At 41.2% G+C, this 19371-nt stretch overlaps 1 protein-coding gene across 1 annotated transcript; it reads left to right on the top strand.

Moving 5' to 3' along the window:
• Positions 1 to 6311: 6311 nt before the first annotated feature.
• LOC137266034 (uncharacterized) lies at positions 6312 to 8820 on the top strand. Its single transcript, XM_067801533.1, has one exon. The coding sequence runs from the start codon at positions 7163 to 7165 to the stop codon at positions 8414 to 8416; it is 1254 nt and encodes a 417-aa protein (XP_067657634.1). The 5' UTR covers positions 6312 to 7162; the 3' UTR covers positions 8417 to 8820.
• The last annotated feature ends 10551 nt before the right edge of the window (positions 8821 to 19371 follow it).

Below are 19371 nucleotides of genomic sequence, written 5' to 3'. Positions count from 1 at the left end.
ATTTTTACTTAAGTTATATTGGAATCAATTCAAATCTGTTTAGACTTTTATTCACTGGTTTATAATGCTGATGTTTCATCCAGTATGAATCACAAGTGGACTTCTGTTATCTGAACATTCCAGAGGGTTGGAAAGAATTGAGGTTTGGGTTAGGGTTTACAGTTATTGAATAAAGTACCATGATAAAAGTGGAATACTTACATGAAATTAATACTTGTCATTAAGGTGCAGGGTTTTTAATCATTTTTGGAACTTGTCTTTATAATCTTCTTTATAATCATTTCCTTACCAAAATATTTTCTGTCATCATCAGACCTTCATGGGTAAGCATGTACAAATGTACAATATCCATAAATGCATACATTTCCTTTCTAGTTGTATGGTTTGCCAAAACATTGAGAATAAACTGAAAACGAGCAAATTCTAGTCTAGAATTATTGGACAAGTCTAGATTTCCTCAGCTCTGATGCTAAGACTGGTTGCTGGATCCTGTTTGATTTTATTAAGAAGTTAAAAGCTCTGGGTCCAAATGACAGTCTACAGGATGAAAGTTTTGTCTACAAACCAATGGCTAGCTTGGTTTCAGAAAGAAGGAGTAATGAGAACATTCTTCTTTGCATAACAGTATTTATAAGTATCATCACTGCATCACGTGCCAAAGCCTGTGTGATGTACACCAGCTTCCATGTCTGACCATCTACACAGGTAGTGCTTATTGCATACACAGACTATTTATTGTATTCATTGGTTGACTGAAAATTGTTTCCATACACCGTACCATTATACCATATCCGAGGTTGCATTTACAAGCAATGGAGAAATGTGGTGTTGATATGCCAGTTGAATAATTAAATTTGTGTTTGAATTAAACTGTATGACCAACAATGGACGAGATATGTTCAGCTTATAGCTAGCTGCTGTAGTTTGATATAAGTGGAGGATACTAACAATCACTTGTGTATTGATATTATGGGTGAAACAGTATGCCGTTACCATGGTATGGCATGTATTTCAGTACAAGGCCTTACTTCATTTTGGTTCAGTGATTTGATCGTAATGCATAAAATTGACAAGAGCCAAACATTACATTGTTAAATAACATGGAAAAATAAATAACCATAATCTTTATTTATTAATTGTTTTATGAACTATACTCTTGTTTTATGAATGGGTGTATAAGTGTATAAAGGACAGTGTAGGAATGAAAAAAATCTGTTTTGGGATTGCATTTTGGTATACTAAACCTATATAATAAATAATAAATGACTGGTCCCCTAATTATCACCTGTACTTGTATGTTGAGACTATTTCATGTAGGAAATTAAATGATGTGTTATGAATGCATGGAATTATTGTATTGGGATATATATATATAAATTAATTCCTTTGTTTCTGCATCTGCTAGGCTGTTGGTGCAGCTGTTTGTGTAACAAGACCCCCAACCACCGTGTGTAACAAGACCCCCAACTACAGTGTGTAACAAGACCCCCAACTACAGTGTGTAACAAGACCCCCCAACTACAGTGTGTAACAAGACCCCTAACTACAGTGTGTAACAAGACCCCCAGTTACAGTGTGTAACAAGACCCCCCAACTACAGTGTGTAACAAGACCCCCAACTACAGTGTGTAACAAGACCCCCAGTTACAGTGTGTAACAAGACCCCCAACTACAGTGTGTAACAAGACCCCCAACTACAGTGTGTAACAAGACCCCCCAACTACAGTGTGTAACAAGACCCTCCAACTACAGTGTGTAACAAGACCCCCCAACTACAGTGTGTAACAAGACCCCCAACTACAGTGTGTAACAAGACCCCCCAACTACAGTGTGTAACAAGACCCCCCAACTACAGTGTGTAACAAGACCCCCCAAGTACAGTGTGTAACAAGACCCCCCGACTACAGTGTGTAACAAGACCCCCAACTACAGTGTGTAACAAGACCCCCCAACTACAGTGTGTAACAAGACCCCCCAACTATAGTGTGTAACAAGACCCCCAACTACAGTGTGTAACAAGATGCCCCAACTACAGTGTGTAACAAGACCCCCCAACTACAGTGTGTAACAAGACCCCCCAACTACAGTGTGTAACAAGACCTCCCCCAACTACAGTGTGAAACAAGACCCCCCAACTACAGTGTGTAACAAGACTCCCCAACTACAGTGTGTAACAAGATGCCCCAACTACAGTGTGTAACAAGACTCCCCAACGACAGTGTGTAACAAAACCCCCCAACTACAGTGTGTAACAAGACCCCCCAACTACAGTGTGTAACAAGACCCCCCAACTACAGTGTGAAACAAGACCCCCCAACTACAGTGTGTAACAAGACCTCCCCCAACTACAGTGTGTAACAAGACCCCCAACTACAGTGTGTAACAAGACCCCCCAACTACAGTGTGTAACAAGACCCCCAACTACAGTGTGTAACAAGACCCCCAACTACAGTGTGTAACAAGACCCCCCAACTACAGTGTGTAACAAGACCCCCCAAGTACAGTGTGTAACAAGACCCCCAACTACAGTGTGTAACAAGACCCCCAACTACAGTGTGTAACAAGACCCCCAACTACAGTGTGTAACAAGACCTCCCCCAACTACAGTGTGTAACAAGACCTCCCCCAACTACAGTGTGTAACAAGACCCCCAAGTACAGTGTGTAACAAGACCTCCCCCAACTACAGTGTGTAACAAGACCCCCAAGTACAGTGTGTAACAAGACCTCCCCCAACTACAGACTACTATATGATTATCATGCAAACTATTTATATATGTTAAATGAAGTTGTTGTTTGATTATTTATACATATGTAATATGACAAAATATTTGTATCATTTAGTATATTGTGTTTATAGAACTCCATTTATTTATGAAAAATATATAGGTACTTTGATTAAATATTACAAATTGTATTTTACTTTAGGAATCTTCACAACATTGAAGCCATTACCAACAGACTTATAATGATTCAAGTCTATCAAACAAATATTTGTCATTGCTGTTTTTATTATTTATTGTTTTATGATGTGCTAGAAATTATTGCCATTTGATCTGGATATGAAATTGTATTCATTTAATGACATATATTGAAATATTTGTTCATTATTTACATTGAAGAATGTCAAAAATGATATAACTCAGCAATCACTAATTTGACTCGTATCACTTTTGTGGGTTTTTATTCTACCATCTGTAAAGAATGTTGAAAAAGCAAATTCTGTTAAAAAAATATATATATTTGCTTGAATGGCTTTCTAGAACTTATTGAGTAAATAAGAAAAAGTGCAGTCTTGTTGATATCATCTTCTGGGTTATTGCTTTTAGCAACATGTTTTTTTTTTTTCATCTGGATTTCCAGCAAGTGTAAGTCTACTAATACAGCTTGATAAGAATCTACATCAAAATGTTGCTGTACACAGTAAACTAGAGGTTGTTCAGATTGTATATTTAGTTATGAAAATGTCTTTCACAGCATCTATATTTAGTCTTTTATCAAACACTGAGGCTGAGAATATATCTAAAAAGGTCTAAAGGCGAAAGTTTTGGCAGCTGTTTGCATATTGCTTGAGAGGTAGGGATGGTGATAGATGAATTATTGGTTTATATAGTGGACAAAAATAGTTAGGGAGATTTGTAAATTTTGAAATTATAAATAATAATTATTTATTCATTCTGATAAAATATCATAAAAATACCAATATCCCTAACTTATGTTGTCCAGTATATCATTACTGTCACTACAATATTCTTAGCTTTAAACCCGATCTGTGATACATACAATTAAATCTGTCTACATCTGCATCTTTTCTGAAGATATTAGCTGTGATATGGCCAAAATAACAACTAGAGGTAGAAAATATAGCTGCCTATTTATTTAAACTGATTGACTAATATATGACAGAACTCAGCAGAACTAAATAATCAATCCTAGTACACAAAAGTGATTCAACTCTGAATTTAATGTGGTGAATTGCATGGATTTTACATCTGTTTTGTTTGAAAGGTAATTTTCTTCTGGTGGCAACATTGAAAGCACCTGTACAATTAAACAAAATCAAATATAATCACTTTTAAATATAAACAGGAGAATGAACAATAGTCTACTTTTTTTTTCTTATGCTATGTTGTTTGGAAAATACGATGTCAGGTATTCCCACAAAAACACTGGCATTGAGAGTTCATTGCAACATTACTTTCATTTCTCTTTATCATGATAATACATTTTATGGGTATATAACATTCTGGACATATAATACTTTCATGCTAAATAATACTGAAACATGTGCTCTCCGTCACTGCTGAAAACAATGCTGTATATTTATTGTTTCTTTGTCACTGCATTTAGTGCCCCACTCTGTTATCCCTTTGTATCTATGTTTCATGGAACATGCTGTTGATAGTCAAAAGCACATTCAAGTTTATTCAATCGTTACAACTCCTTACCTACACTCTGGTGAACATATTTTTCACTGTTCCTGCTGATGTAACCATGGCAACAGTTGCTATGTAACTACATGTGGAAGTCGTGTGATATTCAGTTTTGTAACTTCAATATATTTATAATTCATGCAATGTTTGGAAATAAATATTTTTCAATGTTATGCTTATTTGTGTTTTACTGGATGAGAGTGTCACACCAGCATTTATTTCTAACTGAAGTACTGTTTCCCTTATTCACAGATCATTCCTCAGAAACCTAGGATTGTCTCCTCTTTGAACATCAGCCCCACTGAGGAAAACCAACAAATTTTGGAATATGTGCACTGTTTATAAACAGAAATAGCCACACAGGTCATTTATGTTTGCCCATGCTGATCTTTAGAATCTTCAGCAACCTTAGGGTTGGACTCTCAAAGAAGATTCAGTAAGAAATGGCCTTCAGCATTGTGTCACAGACGAATATCCCATTAGAATCATGCTTGTCTGGAACCAAATGTCTCTTTAGAACCAGTAATCAGACACCAATGCTTGTCTCCCCTTGTTGATCCCTCTAGAATCATTCAGCAATGTATGTTTGTGTCTTCTTGAGGATCCTGTCACAGTATGAACTGGTCTCCAAGAACTTATGCCTATTGAAGATCGCTTAAGAACTGGTTTTATAATTAAACAGATTATGCTTGGCTTCCGTGAAAAAAAAACTTCAGAAGTTATGCTTGTATCACGTGAAGACTACTACTGGATATTTGTATAGCGCCGACATCCAGTTGGTTCAACTGCTCAATGTCGCTTTGTTTTTCCCTGGATCATTGGATGTCCATCACAACGGCACATAGTATTTTCAATCTCAGTTCCCTGGGGAGCCTACAACTCTTGCAGCCTCCCAAGTACACAGAGTTAATGTGGCTTTCCAATCCTTATGAGGTACTCATTCACAGCTGGGTGAACTGGGACAGACAGCCACAGTACATGTTTACTGCATGTTACAGTACCCGCAACTAGGTGTTTGCAGGTATTCGTGTGGCCAGATTCTGGTCATCTACCAACGGATTTGTGGGTTCTTTTAAGTGCACAGGGTTATGTACTGCACACTAGGGGTTGTGACAGCACTGAAAGTGTCTGCACACAAAGTTAACTCCAAGGATTTTTCCACCTGGTCACAGGTGGGCTCGATCCCGGCACCTCCAAGCTTGCTGGATTAGTGGTCTGGCGCCTTAGACAGCCCGCCCACTGTGCCACCTCTCAGAAAGTCTTCAGAAAGCTACTCTAGATGTTGTCTTTAGGCATTAATTCTGTACAGTAGTCAGACCACAACGTTTGACAAGTGTCCTTTGACCCAGTTTGAAAGAACGACAGTCCCCATAAAGATAACATCGTAATGCTAAGATCCTGGCAATTTTCACTGGAACCTGATACAGTAAATCAGACGTGTAATTAATTTCCAAATTTCTCCCATAAATCATGGGTCCTTCAATATACCATGAACTCGGATGCAGCGCAGTTCCACTCTTTGCGTCTGAAAAATCATCGGGATTTTCTGTAAAGAACGTGATTTGCACTTACTAAATAAAGCAATGAGATCCTATTTCATGTGGCCATCAGGATGTGACTCCGGAAATGCTCTGTAAATACATCAGTGCCTGAGGAAACGAACTAGTCCAGTGGTTCGCTACATGTGCTTCAATAAAGTAAAAAAAAATTAAAAACAACAAACATTCAGTGAGTGAGTGAGTTTAGTCATTTCATGACCCCTTTATTCCAGCATTATTAGGACAGGGAACACCAGTAATGGGCTTCAAACAATCCACCCATATGGGGAGCTGGGGTCTTCGGCCTAACGGGCTATCTCACCTCCCTGTTATAAGGTGAAAATTGCAATCGTATACAAGAAACGATTTATACATCTATCATTGAGATTTGCGGTTAGTTCGACATAGCACCAATGCTATTACTATTGGGTAATATATTAAGGGATGGAAAAAGGGAATAAATGTCAAACAACACAACAGAATAGATTCGTCAAGTAGCAATTAAAGCTGAGTCACTGATTAGAATTAAGGGAGATTTCCAATCACGAGGTACGACATGAGACCAGGGAATGATGTAACTTCTAACGAATCAGAGAGATGGTAGATGGTCATGTGACAAGGGTGGAGCAGGCTCGAACACCTTAAAAAGATACCGTCAGCACAAAAATGTGCGAGGTGCGGTGCGGGTTGAAGAGACAGTAGAACGCTCACATCCCGAGAGCTTGCCCTACCCTGTCCAGGCCAAGACCAATTGTTATGAAGAGAGGGATCGAGTAAACCGATGTGAGTATAGAAACTTGTGTTGAGTTATTCATTGTATGCCTCAGTGCCAGTACACGAATGATATGCGCTAGTTAGGAATCCCGGTCGTCAGACCAGTTATTCCTAGATGTAGCCCCGGACAGACCAAGCGAGTATGCCACCAGAGCTGGCAGCACCCCCAATAAGGCAGAACGGTCGTCGTAACGGGTAACTGGTAAGAGGGTTTACTAACACCCAAATCCCAGTTACGACATGGTGGAGATTGCGGGTTTTGTCTTGAACAAAATGTTTAAGACGTTCTCCTGCATTTGTTTACACAAGACCGTTCATACCTTTTCATTCGCTCGTACTGACGTTTGACGGCTGTAAATTTTTTTTTCGCCGTTTGAATATGGTATCTGCAGTATTTTTCCACCCCTCTTGACTTGTAATGTCTCAACCAAATGATTCTGACTTATCAACGTCCTATGACAGTACGATCTTTCATCCCATCACTTCCAATATCTTTACTAATCCGGCCCGCCTAGGTTTAATACAGCCACCGTTACGATCTTCCACCCCCCAGGATCCCCAGAATTTGCCTCCATCTGACGCTTCGGGCTCAGTTCCACCTGTTCTTCGAAACTTTCCTCATTCTGTTTCTCAGGACTCCCTCTCATCCCTTTCTCAGGAGGATTTAGAATCTTCAAGTTCCTCTACACATTTGGCAGATGTAGATATACTTGTAAGTTCCAATTCTGAATTCACGATGGGCGATTCCACTTTAATGCCAGAACATTTTACAGGTAAAGATAGTTCTCATGCTGAGGAATGGCTTGATCGTTTTCTCCATTTTGCTAATTTCAAACAATGGAATCACGCTCAGAAAATACAGGTTTTCCCACTCTTTTTAAAGGATTCGGCATACTTGTGGTATAAAGACGTGCTGCAGACATCAGACAATGAATTCATTCTGTTTGACGAAGTCCAAAAGTTGTTTAAGGACAAATATGTCCACCCAACCGATCGATGGTCTCTGCTCGAAAAGTTTGGATCACGTAAATTATTACCAACTGAAACCATAGATGTGTATTTGGCAGAATTAACAGAGACAGCTAGTCTGTTAGGTAAGACAGAAACGGACATACTGGACGCATTTGTTAGGGGATTGGATGATAGTACACGGCAACACGTGCTAATGAAACAGCCTAAAACTCTCAATGACGCTGTTTCATTTGCGCGGCTTGCTCGATCGATATTACCTCAGGTAAAACAGGACCAGGGAGTGAGCACGGCAATCGATACTCTGAGAGAACAGATTGCTGCTCTATCGGCGAAATTGACCCCGTCGCCACGGGTCAATACTTTTCAGTACCAACAGGACAGGCGCTCCAAATCTGCCAGCCCACCCAACAGGTATCCATCAGGACCGCCCCAGCCACCACACTTTCAGTTTTGGCAACAGTCATCTCCAGAGCCATACTATCAACGAAGACAACAGCCCCTTCCCCAACGAAACAACTTCAGACAGGGACGCAACATGGCCCGGAACCAGCAATGCTATCGATGCGGAGGTGAGTATGTTTTTTCTCATGCTGATAAGTGTCCGGCGCGAAATGCGAAATGTCATTTTTGTCAGAAAGTGGGACATTTTCATCAGGTATGCAGGGCTAGGAGTCGATCAAACACTATCCAACGTCAATAGCAATTACAGTCTCGATCACGTAGGCAGTTTCCCCGTTCGGAAAGGCAAAGTTTCTCAACTTCGAAATTGAAGTCGCCACATCCTTCTGCCCCATCTTTCAATGAACGCCCATCTCCTTTTTTCCAAGTAACATCAAAGGTTGATAACAGGCATAGGATACATGTTATATTAGGAGACCAACTGATTTCTTCTATAGTGGATTCTGGTGCTGCTATTAGTGTCATAACCTTAGATGCATTCAATGCGTCAGGTTTAACAAACAAAATTTCTGTTCAACAGTCAGATGTTATATCACTTCAAGGAATAGGTTCTACTGTAGTCCCGGTCATAGGACAAGTTCTACTTCCCATCACAATTGGTAGTTTTCAAACAGAACACTGTTTTCAGGTTGTTACAACGTTAGCGTCGCCTATGTTCCTAGGTTTAGACTTTTTGACCCAACAAGCTGCAATTCTGAATTATCAATCTTTCACATTGACACTTCAAAATGGGTTAACAGTAGTTCCGGTTTGGTCACATAATAGTGAGCCCCTTCCTATTCTGGACCATCCCAAAGAATCTGAACAGATACCGGTTCGTTCATTGACGGCTGTCACCATCCCCCCTCAATCTGAAATTATTTTTCCAGTTTATGTGAGTGGATTCCCGTCTGATCATGTAGGCATATGTGAACCTAACCCTCTCTTAGCAGAAACACATCAGGTCTTAGGAGCTCGTTGCGTTGTTTCCGCAACTCCTGGAAAATCTGTGTACCAAATAATCAATACTAATGCTTATGCTGTAGAGATCCCCAAAGGTCATGAAGTAGCTCATTTTACCATTGTCCCGTCAGAGGAAATTGCGCCTATGCAGTCATCTGCCTCACACAAGGAGGAACCGCCCCTTTCGCAATCTGAAATTGATGCAAGGTTACGTGATTTGAATATTGATTTTTCGGCATCCCCTCTGTCCCAGGAACAACAGGTTAGGCTTGGTCAACTGTTAGCCAAGTATCGGGATTGCTTTGCTATTAATCTCTCGGAGATAGGTTTGAATGATTCTGTACAACATAACATTGATACAGCAGATGCCCCACCGGTGAGACAACGGTTTTACCGTACTAATCCTGCAATGCGTGCAGAGATAGATCGTCAGGTTAAGGAATTAGTAGACTTAGGCATTTGTGAACCAGACCATACTAGCCCCTGGGCCTCTCCTGTTGTTATGGTACCTAAAAAACAGCCCAAAGGTTCCCCTCCATCTTGGCGACTAGCGGTAGACTACAGAGTTGTAAATTCACTCTGTCGGCCAGTAGTGTTTCCAATGCCCAGACTAGAAGATGTTCTTGATGTCCTAGGTACATCCCATGCCCAGTTTTACACAACTATTGATTTGGCATCAGGGTATTGGCAGATAGCTTTAAATGAGGACAGTAAGCCTAAAAGTGCCTTTGTTACAGCTAGTGGCACCTACCATTTCAATCGTATGGCCTTTGGCCTGGCCTCTGCACCAGCCACTTTTCAAAGATTGATCAATGACGTTTTCCGCAATCTCAATTGGCGTAAAACAATGTGTTATTTGGATGATGTATTGTGCTTTTCCCGAGATTTTGACACCCATTTGAAAGATCTAGAGGAGGTTTTCTTGTGCCTGCGCAAAGCAAATTTAAAAGCGAAGCCATCCAAGTGCCAGTTTGCGAAATCATCTGTTGCATATTTAGGCCATATTTTTTCACAAAATGGCGTACAAGTTGACCCAGAGAAAACTAGCGTGATAGCAAATTTCAAGACCCCCAAAACACCCAAGGAAGTCAAAAGTTTCCTCGGTATAGTAGGATTTTATCGCCGTTTTATTCAGGGCTTTTCAAAAATAGCTGCTCCTCTGCACACCCTGTTACAAAAGGACAAACCATTTGTATGGACCGACGCCCAGGAAAACGCCTTTCAAACCCTTAAGTCGGCTTTACTCAAACCACCAATCCTAGCGTTTCCGGATTTTGACAAACCATTCATTCTGTATACTGATGCTAGTGATGAGGCTTTAGGCTATTTATTAGGTCAGAAAGAGGGAAATGGCAAGGATGTAGTCATTGCTTACAGTGGTCGTGCTTTATCTAAAGCGGAGAAAAACTATGGAATAACAGAAAAAGAATGTTTGGCAGTCGTGTCGGGAATTAAACATTTCCAGGTATATCTGACACACGCTCCATTTACGGTTGTGACAGATCACAGGGCTTTACAATATTTGAACGACAATAAGGACCGCTCAGCTAGGTTGAGCCGCTGGTCACTTTTGTTGAGTGATTTCACTTTCACCGTTCAGCATCGACCCGGCAAGAAGTTAGGTAATGCGGATTTTTTATCCCGTTTGCCGCATCCAGAATGCCCACCTGACTCAGATGACCCACTTTCTGATATTCCCTATCTATTTGCCACCGACGTGAATCGTGTAGGCAACGCTGCCTCTCCCTCGCCGGACAGCGATAGCGATCATTCAGTTATCACTACACATGAGGATTCATCAGACTTGTATGACAAAGACATTAGCAATAATCCTCTTAGTGTAATTCCAGAGTTTCAGGGAGATTATTCAATAGCACAAAGACAATATGATGACCCTGAGCTCAAACCATTGATTGACTGCATTAAGTCTCATGCATTTACCAAGGATGACAAGACTACTCGTGCACTGTTGTTACAAAGTCAGGATTATGTCATTGATGATGATATACTATATCATTTGTATGCGCCGCCTGGACCCGGCCATAGAAAAGACAGAATTATTCGTCAGCTAGTGATTCCTAAATCTTTGATAAACAGTGTTCTCCAATCATATCATGATAGTTTGTTAGCAGGACATGTTGGTATTGATAGGACATTCAATGCTATTAGACAGAAATACTACTGGTCCCACATGTTGGATGACATAAAGCAATACATTATGTCATGTACGGCCTGTCAAGTCAATAAACGTGATTTTCACAAGAAACCTGCTCCATTACAACCCCTACCTGTCCCAGGTAAATTATTTGATCGGGTACAAGCTGATTTCTTGGGACCATTATCGACTACGAAAGCATCACACCGGTACATCTTTTTGTTGACTTGTGCATTTTCGCGATGGAGTGTAGCCATCCCTCTTTCAACACTGGAAGCGGCAGAGGTGGCTCAGACATTCTACTCCAAGTATATTTGTGTTTATGGAATCCCAAGAGTGCTATTAACTGATAATGGTACTTCCTTCACCAGTAAGCTGTTTACTGCAGTGTGTTCAATATTAGGGATCGAAGCTTTGAAAACCAGTAGTTACCATCAGCAGACTAATGGAGCTTGTGAGAGACTGAACTCATTCATTATGCAAACGCTCCGTATGTTTATCAATGATAATCAAGACAATTGGGATGATCTCCTCCCTAGTGTTATGTTTGCGTATAACACTAGCCCAGCAACACAGAGTACTGGATTTTCCCCATATTTCCTCCTGTTTGGTCAAGAATGTTCAGTGCCCATTGATGTTGAATTACAGTCAAGTGAACCTCTTCCACAAACAATTAAACAAAGACTTGATGCTATTTTACATCATGTGGAGGTTACTAGACAATTGGCACGCACCAATTTACAACAAGCACATGAGAAAGCTAAGTGTTATTATGACAGGAATACTTCAAACCCTATTTTTCAGCTGGGAGACAAAGTGTGGCTCCACGCAACCGCGCGTGTTGTGGGTAAATGTCGAAAGTTAGGACAGATTTTTCATGGACCTTTTTACATTGCTGATGAATTGCCCCACTTTACGTACAAACTGCGTCGTTGTGATGACCATAGATTACTTAAAGTGCCTGTCCACGCGAACCGCTTGAGAAAATTTGTCAATCCTAAGGAGAGATTAACTAACGTCATTCCTCGTACGCAAACTGACATGCCCCTTAATCAGTCTCAGCTTGATGCGTCTGAGTCGGACACAGACGTGACGAACACCGCGTCACAGCAACAGTCAGCAAAACAGACAAAAGATTCTACTTTTGATTTACACGATGATGATGTCCTCATTGTTAAACGAATCTTGGCTCACAAACTGGTTAATGGAGAGAAATACTACAAAATCCACTGGGAAAATTTCTCGGTGCAAGAAGCAACATGGGAACCTGAATCCAATATCCCACAAAGCTTAATTCGCGACTACATGATTCATAAATCATTGCGGAAAAAGAAGAAGCGCAAGCATTAGCGTGTGCAATACAGTTTCGCAGCGCCTACAGTTTGTTTGATTTATCAATATATTTTGTTCCTTTTTCAGTTTGCCACAGCAATATCAAGTTGGAGAGGGCCCCTCTAATATTGATTTTTGCATGTGTTTTATTGCAGGAAAATACCTAGTTGATGCTATATGCATGGAGCACAGCTCATATCGATACATGCTATAGATCATTCATTCATTATAATGTTACATATGTCATTGTCCCAAGGTAACAAGACAACAGAAATGTTTCCATATATTGATGTATGTATTGTCTTGTCAAATGTCTTGTTGTGCACATTCAGAGTACTTGGACTACATACAGTCACATGTTGGTTGATGATGAAAAATATATTCCTGTAAACGGATTATGATTAATGACCAAACGTTGTTAAGGTTTGGGTCACGTCGCATACTACTACTTGATGAATACATTCCCGAGTTACTGACCACAAACGTGTAGGTCAAGTTACATATAGTCCTACTATTGGTCCGCGAACGATTATAAATCGTGTTGTCCAGAAGAGACGTTGTACATATTCGCGGACTATTACAAAGCAATTCGCTATGTGCGTATACAGGTGCAAAAAGAAATGAACTACGCTATACAGAGCTCTGACGATAGTGCGTTGCGCGACGATTCAGTATACTGACAAATCCGATGATATTCCGTGCGAACTACGGTGAAATCGATGTTTTCAATGAAAAACGGTGCAGTACGTTGATATGCACTGAAATTACGAGAAACGCGTTGATATTCAATGAAATACGATGAAATACTATGTCGCTCAATGAAAGACGGTGATGAACACAGAGTTACAGTTACACGACTCGAGAGAAGTCAAGAAAAATCTGTGTTCAATGATTCTATTATGCTTACATACATATATTCTGTGATGAAGAAATATTTGCATGAAACAAAATGTTGTTGAATGTTGTTTGTTCGCATGCATCTTGGTGGGACACTACTGTTACTTCTGTGTGACGATTATTAACATTTTAAATACTGTAACATTAGATTTACTATCCCTGGCAACAGCTATAAGGTGAACGTACTTTCACTGTGACTACTTTTCCAGTCCATGGAATTTACTAATAATACTATTAATAACATATATCATTTTCTTTTACATTTCTGTTTATGATTCATGGTTGACTTTCTTTGATTTTTTAGCAACAAGAACTCTTCGACAACCAGTTTGGGTCTTGTTTACTCTCATGGCGCTTGTCAGCATCCAACTCCAAGTTGCTTCTGTTCATACAGAACTTCGAGTGCCATGAGGAGTCGTATTCGTTCATACGTCGCGTATTGACATTGCCCAAAATAAATGGGTTCATGTATGTAAATACCAAATACCAGATTTGGTGGGTATGGGCAATAGACCCAACTACCAAAATCTATGTGGTGAATATTCATTACTGGCTCTTTTGGATTTTCTAGAACGGGAATTTGCTTTCCCTACCTGCCATTTTATTCGTCATATCGATACCACATTCCCGCTAAACCACACTTTTATCGGCCATCTGGTTGACAACACTCGCCGTGGGTACCAAAGATGGTCGCATCAGTCCTCTTGCGTTTTCTGCAGAAAGTCTATTCCTTTCGTAGCAGGCCCAACTTTTAACATTTTACCGCTCCCCTGTTGCTATGCAACCATTCATAGGGGCTGCGCTGACCGTTTTCGGGCCTTATCCTCGGTGCCGGGAGATATCCCATACATATATTGTCCTGACTGTGGTACTCCGTACCTTAATGGGCGTGTGGTCCTCACCCACATTGTCAGGTCAATGCCACCTTTGCGTCTTCGTTGTTTAACACAACATCAGGTGGCTCCCCGCCCAGCCAGTGCACCGCCTCTAATTTCTTCTCCTTCAGAGCCCACTATCCCTCCACTTTCTCCTTCCAACCTTTCACTCATACAACCACCGCGGTCCCCACGTCACCACGAGGATTCCTCGGACGGTGGGTGGTTATCGAGCGGGTCAGATGAGCCTGCCCGTCGTTCAAATCCACCTGCTCAACCGAATTCACCAGTAGTATCCTCTGAATCAGAATCATCTTTCGATTATCCACACGTATCCAGAGCAGCCTAAAATAATGTCGTACATCATTTCTATATATATATATATATATATATATATATATATATATATATATGTATTGCAAACGTATTCCATTTTAACCTTTAGTATATGTCTGTATTTACAATTACTCGATCATATAACGTCCTATATCTTGTAAATTTATATTTTACCTATTTAACCTTGTATACTGTCAGATGGCTATAATTTTATTGTTCATACAATATGTTACACGCACAGTCTGGAGAATTGGTAATTCTTTCACTTTCCTGTACCTGTACTTGTCTATATGTAGTGTTGATGATGTTTATCTGTCAATACAGATAACACTCGATTCGCATCTCTCTTTAACGTATTCCTATAATCCCTCTCTCGAATTTCTATGTTGTTTGTTAAAGTATGTTGCACCACAAAGTATGTGTCTTAAGTGTTTATAATAATATCTTGTCGATGATTACAACCACATCAACGTATTCTGGTGTGGGTCGCTCGTAAGCTTAAGCCCAGTACACACGGGTTAATGCGTCGTTTGTACCTTGTCTCGTACTTTGTCTTCACAAGTTCCTTACTTGGCTACATACCTCCATGGAGCATAATATCCAATTCAGGTCGTTGTCATCCATATTACCATGTCTCTAGAACTTCACTACTGTTTACATTATGTCACAGAGGTTGGTTGTGGTTTAACACTTTTTCTCAAGTGTTGCAGCTCCATAACCGATCAACGTTCAGTTGGGACAGAAGTTACACACGTCCCCTACTGTCATCGGACCCCCGCCAACATCGATCATCTGACTCCACACTTCAGTGCGCTCACGTCACAGCCAATGCACACGCCAGACGACTTAACACACTACGTTGTCCATCATCGCCTAGCATCGCAGATGACATTGTTCTGCCACCCATCCATGGCACGATCGTTCAACTTGATCTGCTGCTCGTCGGGTAAACAACATGTTTGTCCAAGCCACTCTACTGATGTGCGGACATTTTTCAACTTCTCACGAGGTTGTCTAGCAAGATCATCCTGTTGGATCTTACCACGCTGTGTGTTGCATAACTAACTCTTCGCTGTGTGTACAATCTGACATTCGTTGTGGAGTTCGGTAACAGTACCGGGCAGTTTATGCTGAACTTTTCCTGCCCAAACTAGTGACAGTAAATTCGTTTGGGGACCGATGACCAGTGAGCTTTGTGACATTTGAGCTTGATCAGACCATGTCTGCTCATACACACTGACATTTCATCATCGTTATTATTTTGTAAACTTTATCGGAAAAAATTGTGCTGATGTGTACATGCTTTTGGTGCTCGTTCGAAGTAACACTGGAGCCATTCTCTTTCGCTCGTCAGTTAGGTACCTTTGGCATACTGATCGCTTTTGCGTTTCGTATTAAATTTCGTCAGAAAGATTCCACATTTACTCTTCGATTTACGTGCTCCTGTATTGCTTCGTCTCTATGTTATGTTATGTCTCCTTACATCCCTTCCATGTTCTCATGTTCACTTATTCCGAGCTGTGGGCAGCTCTTGTCCACAGGCGGAGGATGTTATAAGGTGAAAATTGCAATCGTATACAAGAAACGATTTATACATCTATCATTGAGATTTGCGGTTAGTTCGACATAGCACCAATGCTATTACTATTGGGTAATATATTAAGGGATGGAAAAAGGGAATAAATGTCAAACAACACAACAGAATAGATTCGTCAAGTAGCAATTAAAGCTGAGTCACTGATTAGAATTAAGGGAGATTTCCAATCACGAGGTACGACATGAGACCAGGGAATGATGTAACTTCTAACGAATCAGAGAGATGGTAGATGGTCATGTGACAAGGGTGGAGCAGGCTCGAACACCTTAAAAAGATACCGTCAGCACAAAAATGTGCGAGGTGCGGTGCGGGTTGAAGAGACAGTAGAACGCTCACATCCCGAGAGCTTGCCCTACCCTGTCCAGGCCAAGACCAATTGTTATGAAGAGAGGGATCGAGTAAACCGATGTGAGTATAGAAACTTGTGTTGAGTTATTCATTGTATGCCTCAGTGCCAGTACACGAATGATATGCGCTAGTTAGGAATCCCGGTCGTCAGACCAGTTATTCCTAGATGTAGCCCCGGACAGACCAAGCGAGTATGCCACCAGAGCTGGCAGCACCCCCAATAAGGCAGAACGGTCGTCGTAACGGGTAACTGGTAAGAGGGTTTACTAACACCCAAATCCCAGTTACGACATCCCCAACAACGCTTCACAAAAACAAACTGACATTTACACTTGGGAAATTATTAACCTGATCAAATCACTGGATAACAAAAACATGTTGCCAAAAAATATATACACTTTTTTAGATAAAAAGAAATCATGTCATTACTACAGAGGTATCGAACATACACACCAAATATTATATACTGCTCACAAAAAGTAGGGGATATTGAAGTTGAAACCAGTGATTACACCATAAGAATGCATACTCCTCTGATTACCTTAGACATGTTTGAGAACAATCACTGGGCCACCCTCCCATGATGCACTGTGATCTCAGGGTGTTCTGGGGTTAGGTAACGATGGGCCCAAACGTACCAGGGGTGGGGCTTTAAAAAATCACACCATGTTTCAAACGTACATCTGGCATGTGCCTCATGTGCAATGATGCCTATAAATGCTGTTCTACCACCACGTCCTAGTATCTTTCCACCAATTTGCACAATGCGCAGACTTCGAGAAAACAAACGACTGAGAGGCATAGGGATGCTCCAAGCCGGAAGAACACAAGCCTACACAGCAGTACAGCTTGTAGCTTTACAGTCTGTCGTCAGCCGGCTGTGGGCACGTTGCCAAGCAACTGGACGAGTAGCCGAGAGACCGCGAAGTGGGAGCCCCAAATGTAAAACCAGACGTGATGACCAATGGATCATCACCGGAGCCCTTCTCGATCATCGGCAAAATGCGACAAAGCTGCAGCAAGTACACTGACAGGCCACCGGGAATCGATTCTTGACACAGACAATACGTAACCGTTTCCATATTGCCCATCTCCGATCACGGCGACCTAACATTCCTTGCCCCTAACAGACCGACACAGACAGACCCGGAGAGAGTGTTGTCAAGGTCATCAGAGATGGACCAATGGCCGGTGGTCCCACGTTATGTTTAGCGACGAGTCAAGGTTCACGTTGGACTTCAAAGACGGTCGCCATCGGGTCTGGTGTCGCCGTGGGGAACGTCAACAACCAGCTGCCATGATTCCACACGATGTGGACGGGGATCTGTAATGGTGTGGGGTGGGATCACGATGACTGATAGGACCGATCTGCACGTTTGCCAAGGGAGAGTCACTGGGCTTTATTACATTGACAACATCATCACGCCACACGTCCTGCTGTTTGCACGTTGCCACTGTCAATGTTTTTGTGTTCCAGGATGATAACTCCAGGGCTCACCTTGCTCGTATTGTCCTTGATCATCTCCAGCAACACCAAATCCTTGGCAAGCAATGTCCCCAGACCTCCCCCATTGAGCATGTGTGGGATATGCTCGGACAACGACTGCAGGGGCGTCATCCCTCATGTCAAGATGGCGCAAATGGGCGTGGCACTCCAAGAGGAATGGCAGAGGATTCCCCAACCTGACATTGGTCGACTCATTAGGAGTATGAGACGTCGGTGTCAAGCTCCCTTGGCTGTTAATGGTGGGCCTACCCGCTATTAAGCGGACTGTGACATTTGGGTTACCACCCCTTATGAACTTGACAGTGTCCAAAAAGGTCATACGCATCATTACAAAAGATCATTTGTTGACAACCGTTCATGGACTTACTCGTCTGCACATGTACATAGTTTGCAGATTAAACATATATTTGATTTTATTTGTCTTTCCTTTTCATTATCCCCTACTTTTTGTAATCAGTACAGATACCTTGTGATAAAGGTGTATGAAACAGTAGCATCATAGTTGTGTTAAACCGCACTCGGGAGCATCCTGAAGGCATTCTAATAGTGTTTATCTAGTTTGAACCAGTGGAACAAGAGATTGACATCATGAGCATCATACGCTAATAAGATTTGTTGACATGCATCAACCAGGTCGGAGAACCTGACAGCCAGATCTCGTGAGTCGACTCCTAAAGCGACAAGCGTATGCTTTTGAATGACCGGATCTTCACGGGGTTTATGTAGTCATATATCTGTCACCTCAGTGATTGTAGGTGTTCTTTCATCGTCCTGTTTCTTGTGAAATACAAACTCCAAACATTCCAGCTATACATTTGTTTGTCTTTCATATATTTGTTCCCGTCATTCTAATATTCATCCTTGGTAGAATGTATGAAACAGTCTTCTGGTGTCCCTGCTGTCCCGTGATATTGCTGGAATATTGCTAAAAGTGGCGTAAAACCTCACTCACGCACCCAAACCCACACACTCACTCAATTACTCATATCCATCGACTGAATCTTAGCATAGATGGCCGCTTATAATACCCGTTTTGCCGCTTAAACATCTTAAAAACTGCCTATATAAATAAGTATTTTATGCTTTATCAAAAAAGTGTTAAAGTAAACAAGGTCGTGTTGTGGACATATTTGGCAGATGGGATGTGATTTGTTCGAATAAAGACTATAGTTCATTCAATGTATTTTCTTATGGTAAAGACGTTATC

The sequence above is a fragment of the Haliotis asinina genome, chromosome 15, assembly GCF_037392515.1.
Source record: "Haliotis asinina isolate JCU_RB_2024 chromosome 15, JCU_Hal_asi_v2, whole genome shotgun sequence".
NCBI classification, from domain to species: Eukaryota; Metazoa; Mollusca; class Gastropoda; order Lepetellida; family Haliotidae; genus Haliotis; species Haliotis asinina.
The sequence above is the reverse complement of the archived record's forward strand: the minus strand, read 5'-3'. Positions and strand labels throughout refer to the sequence as shown.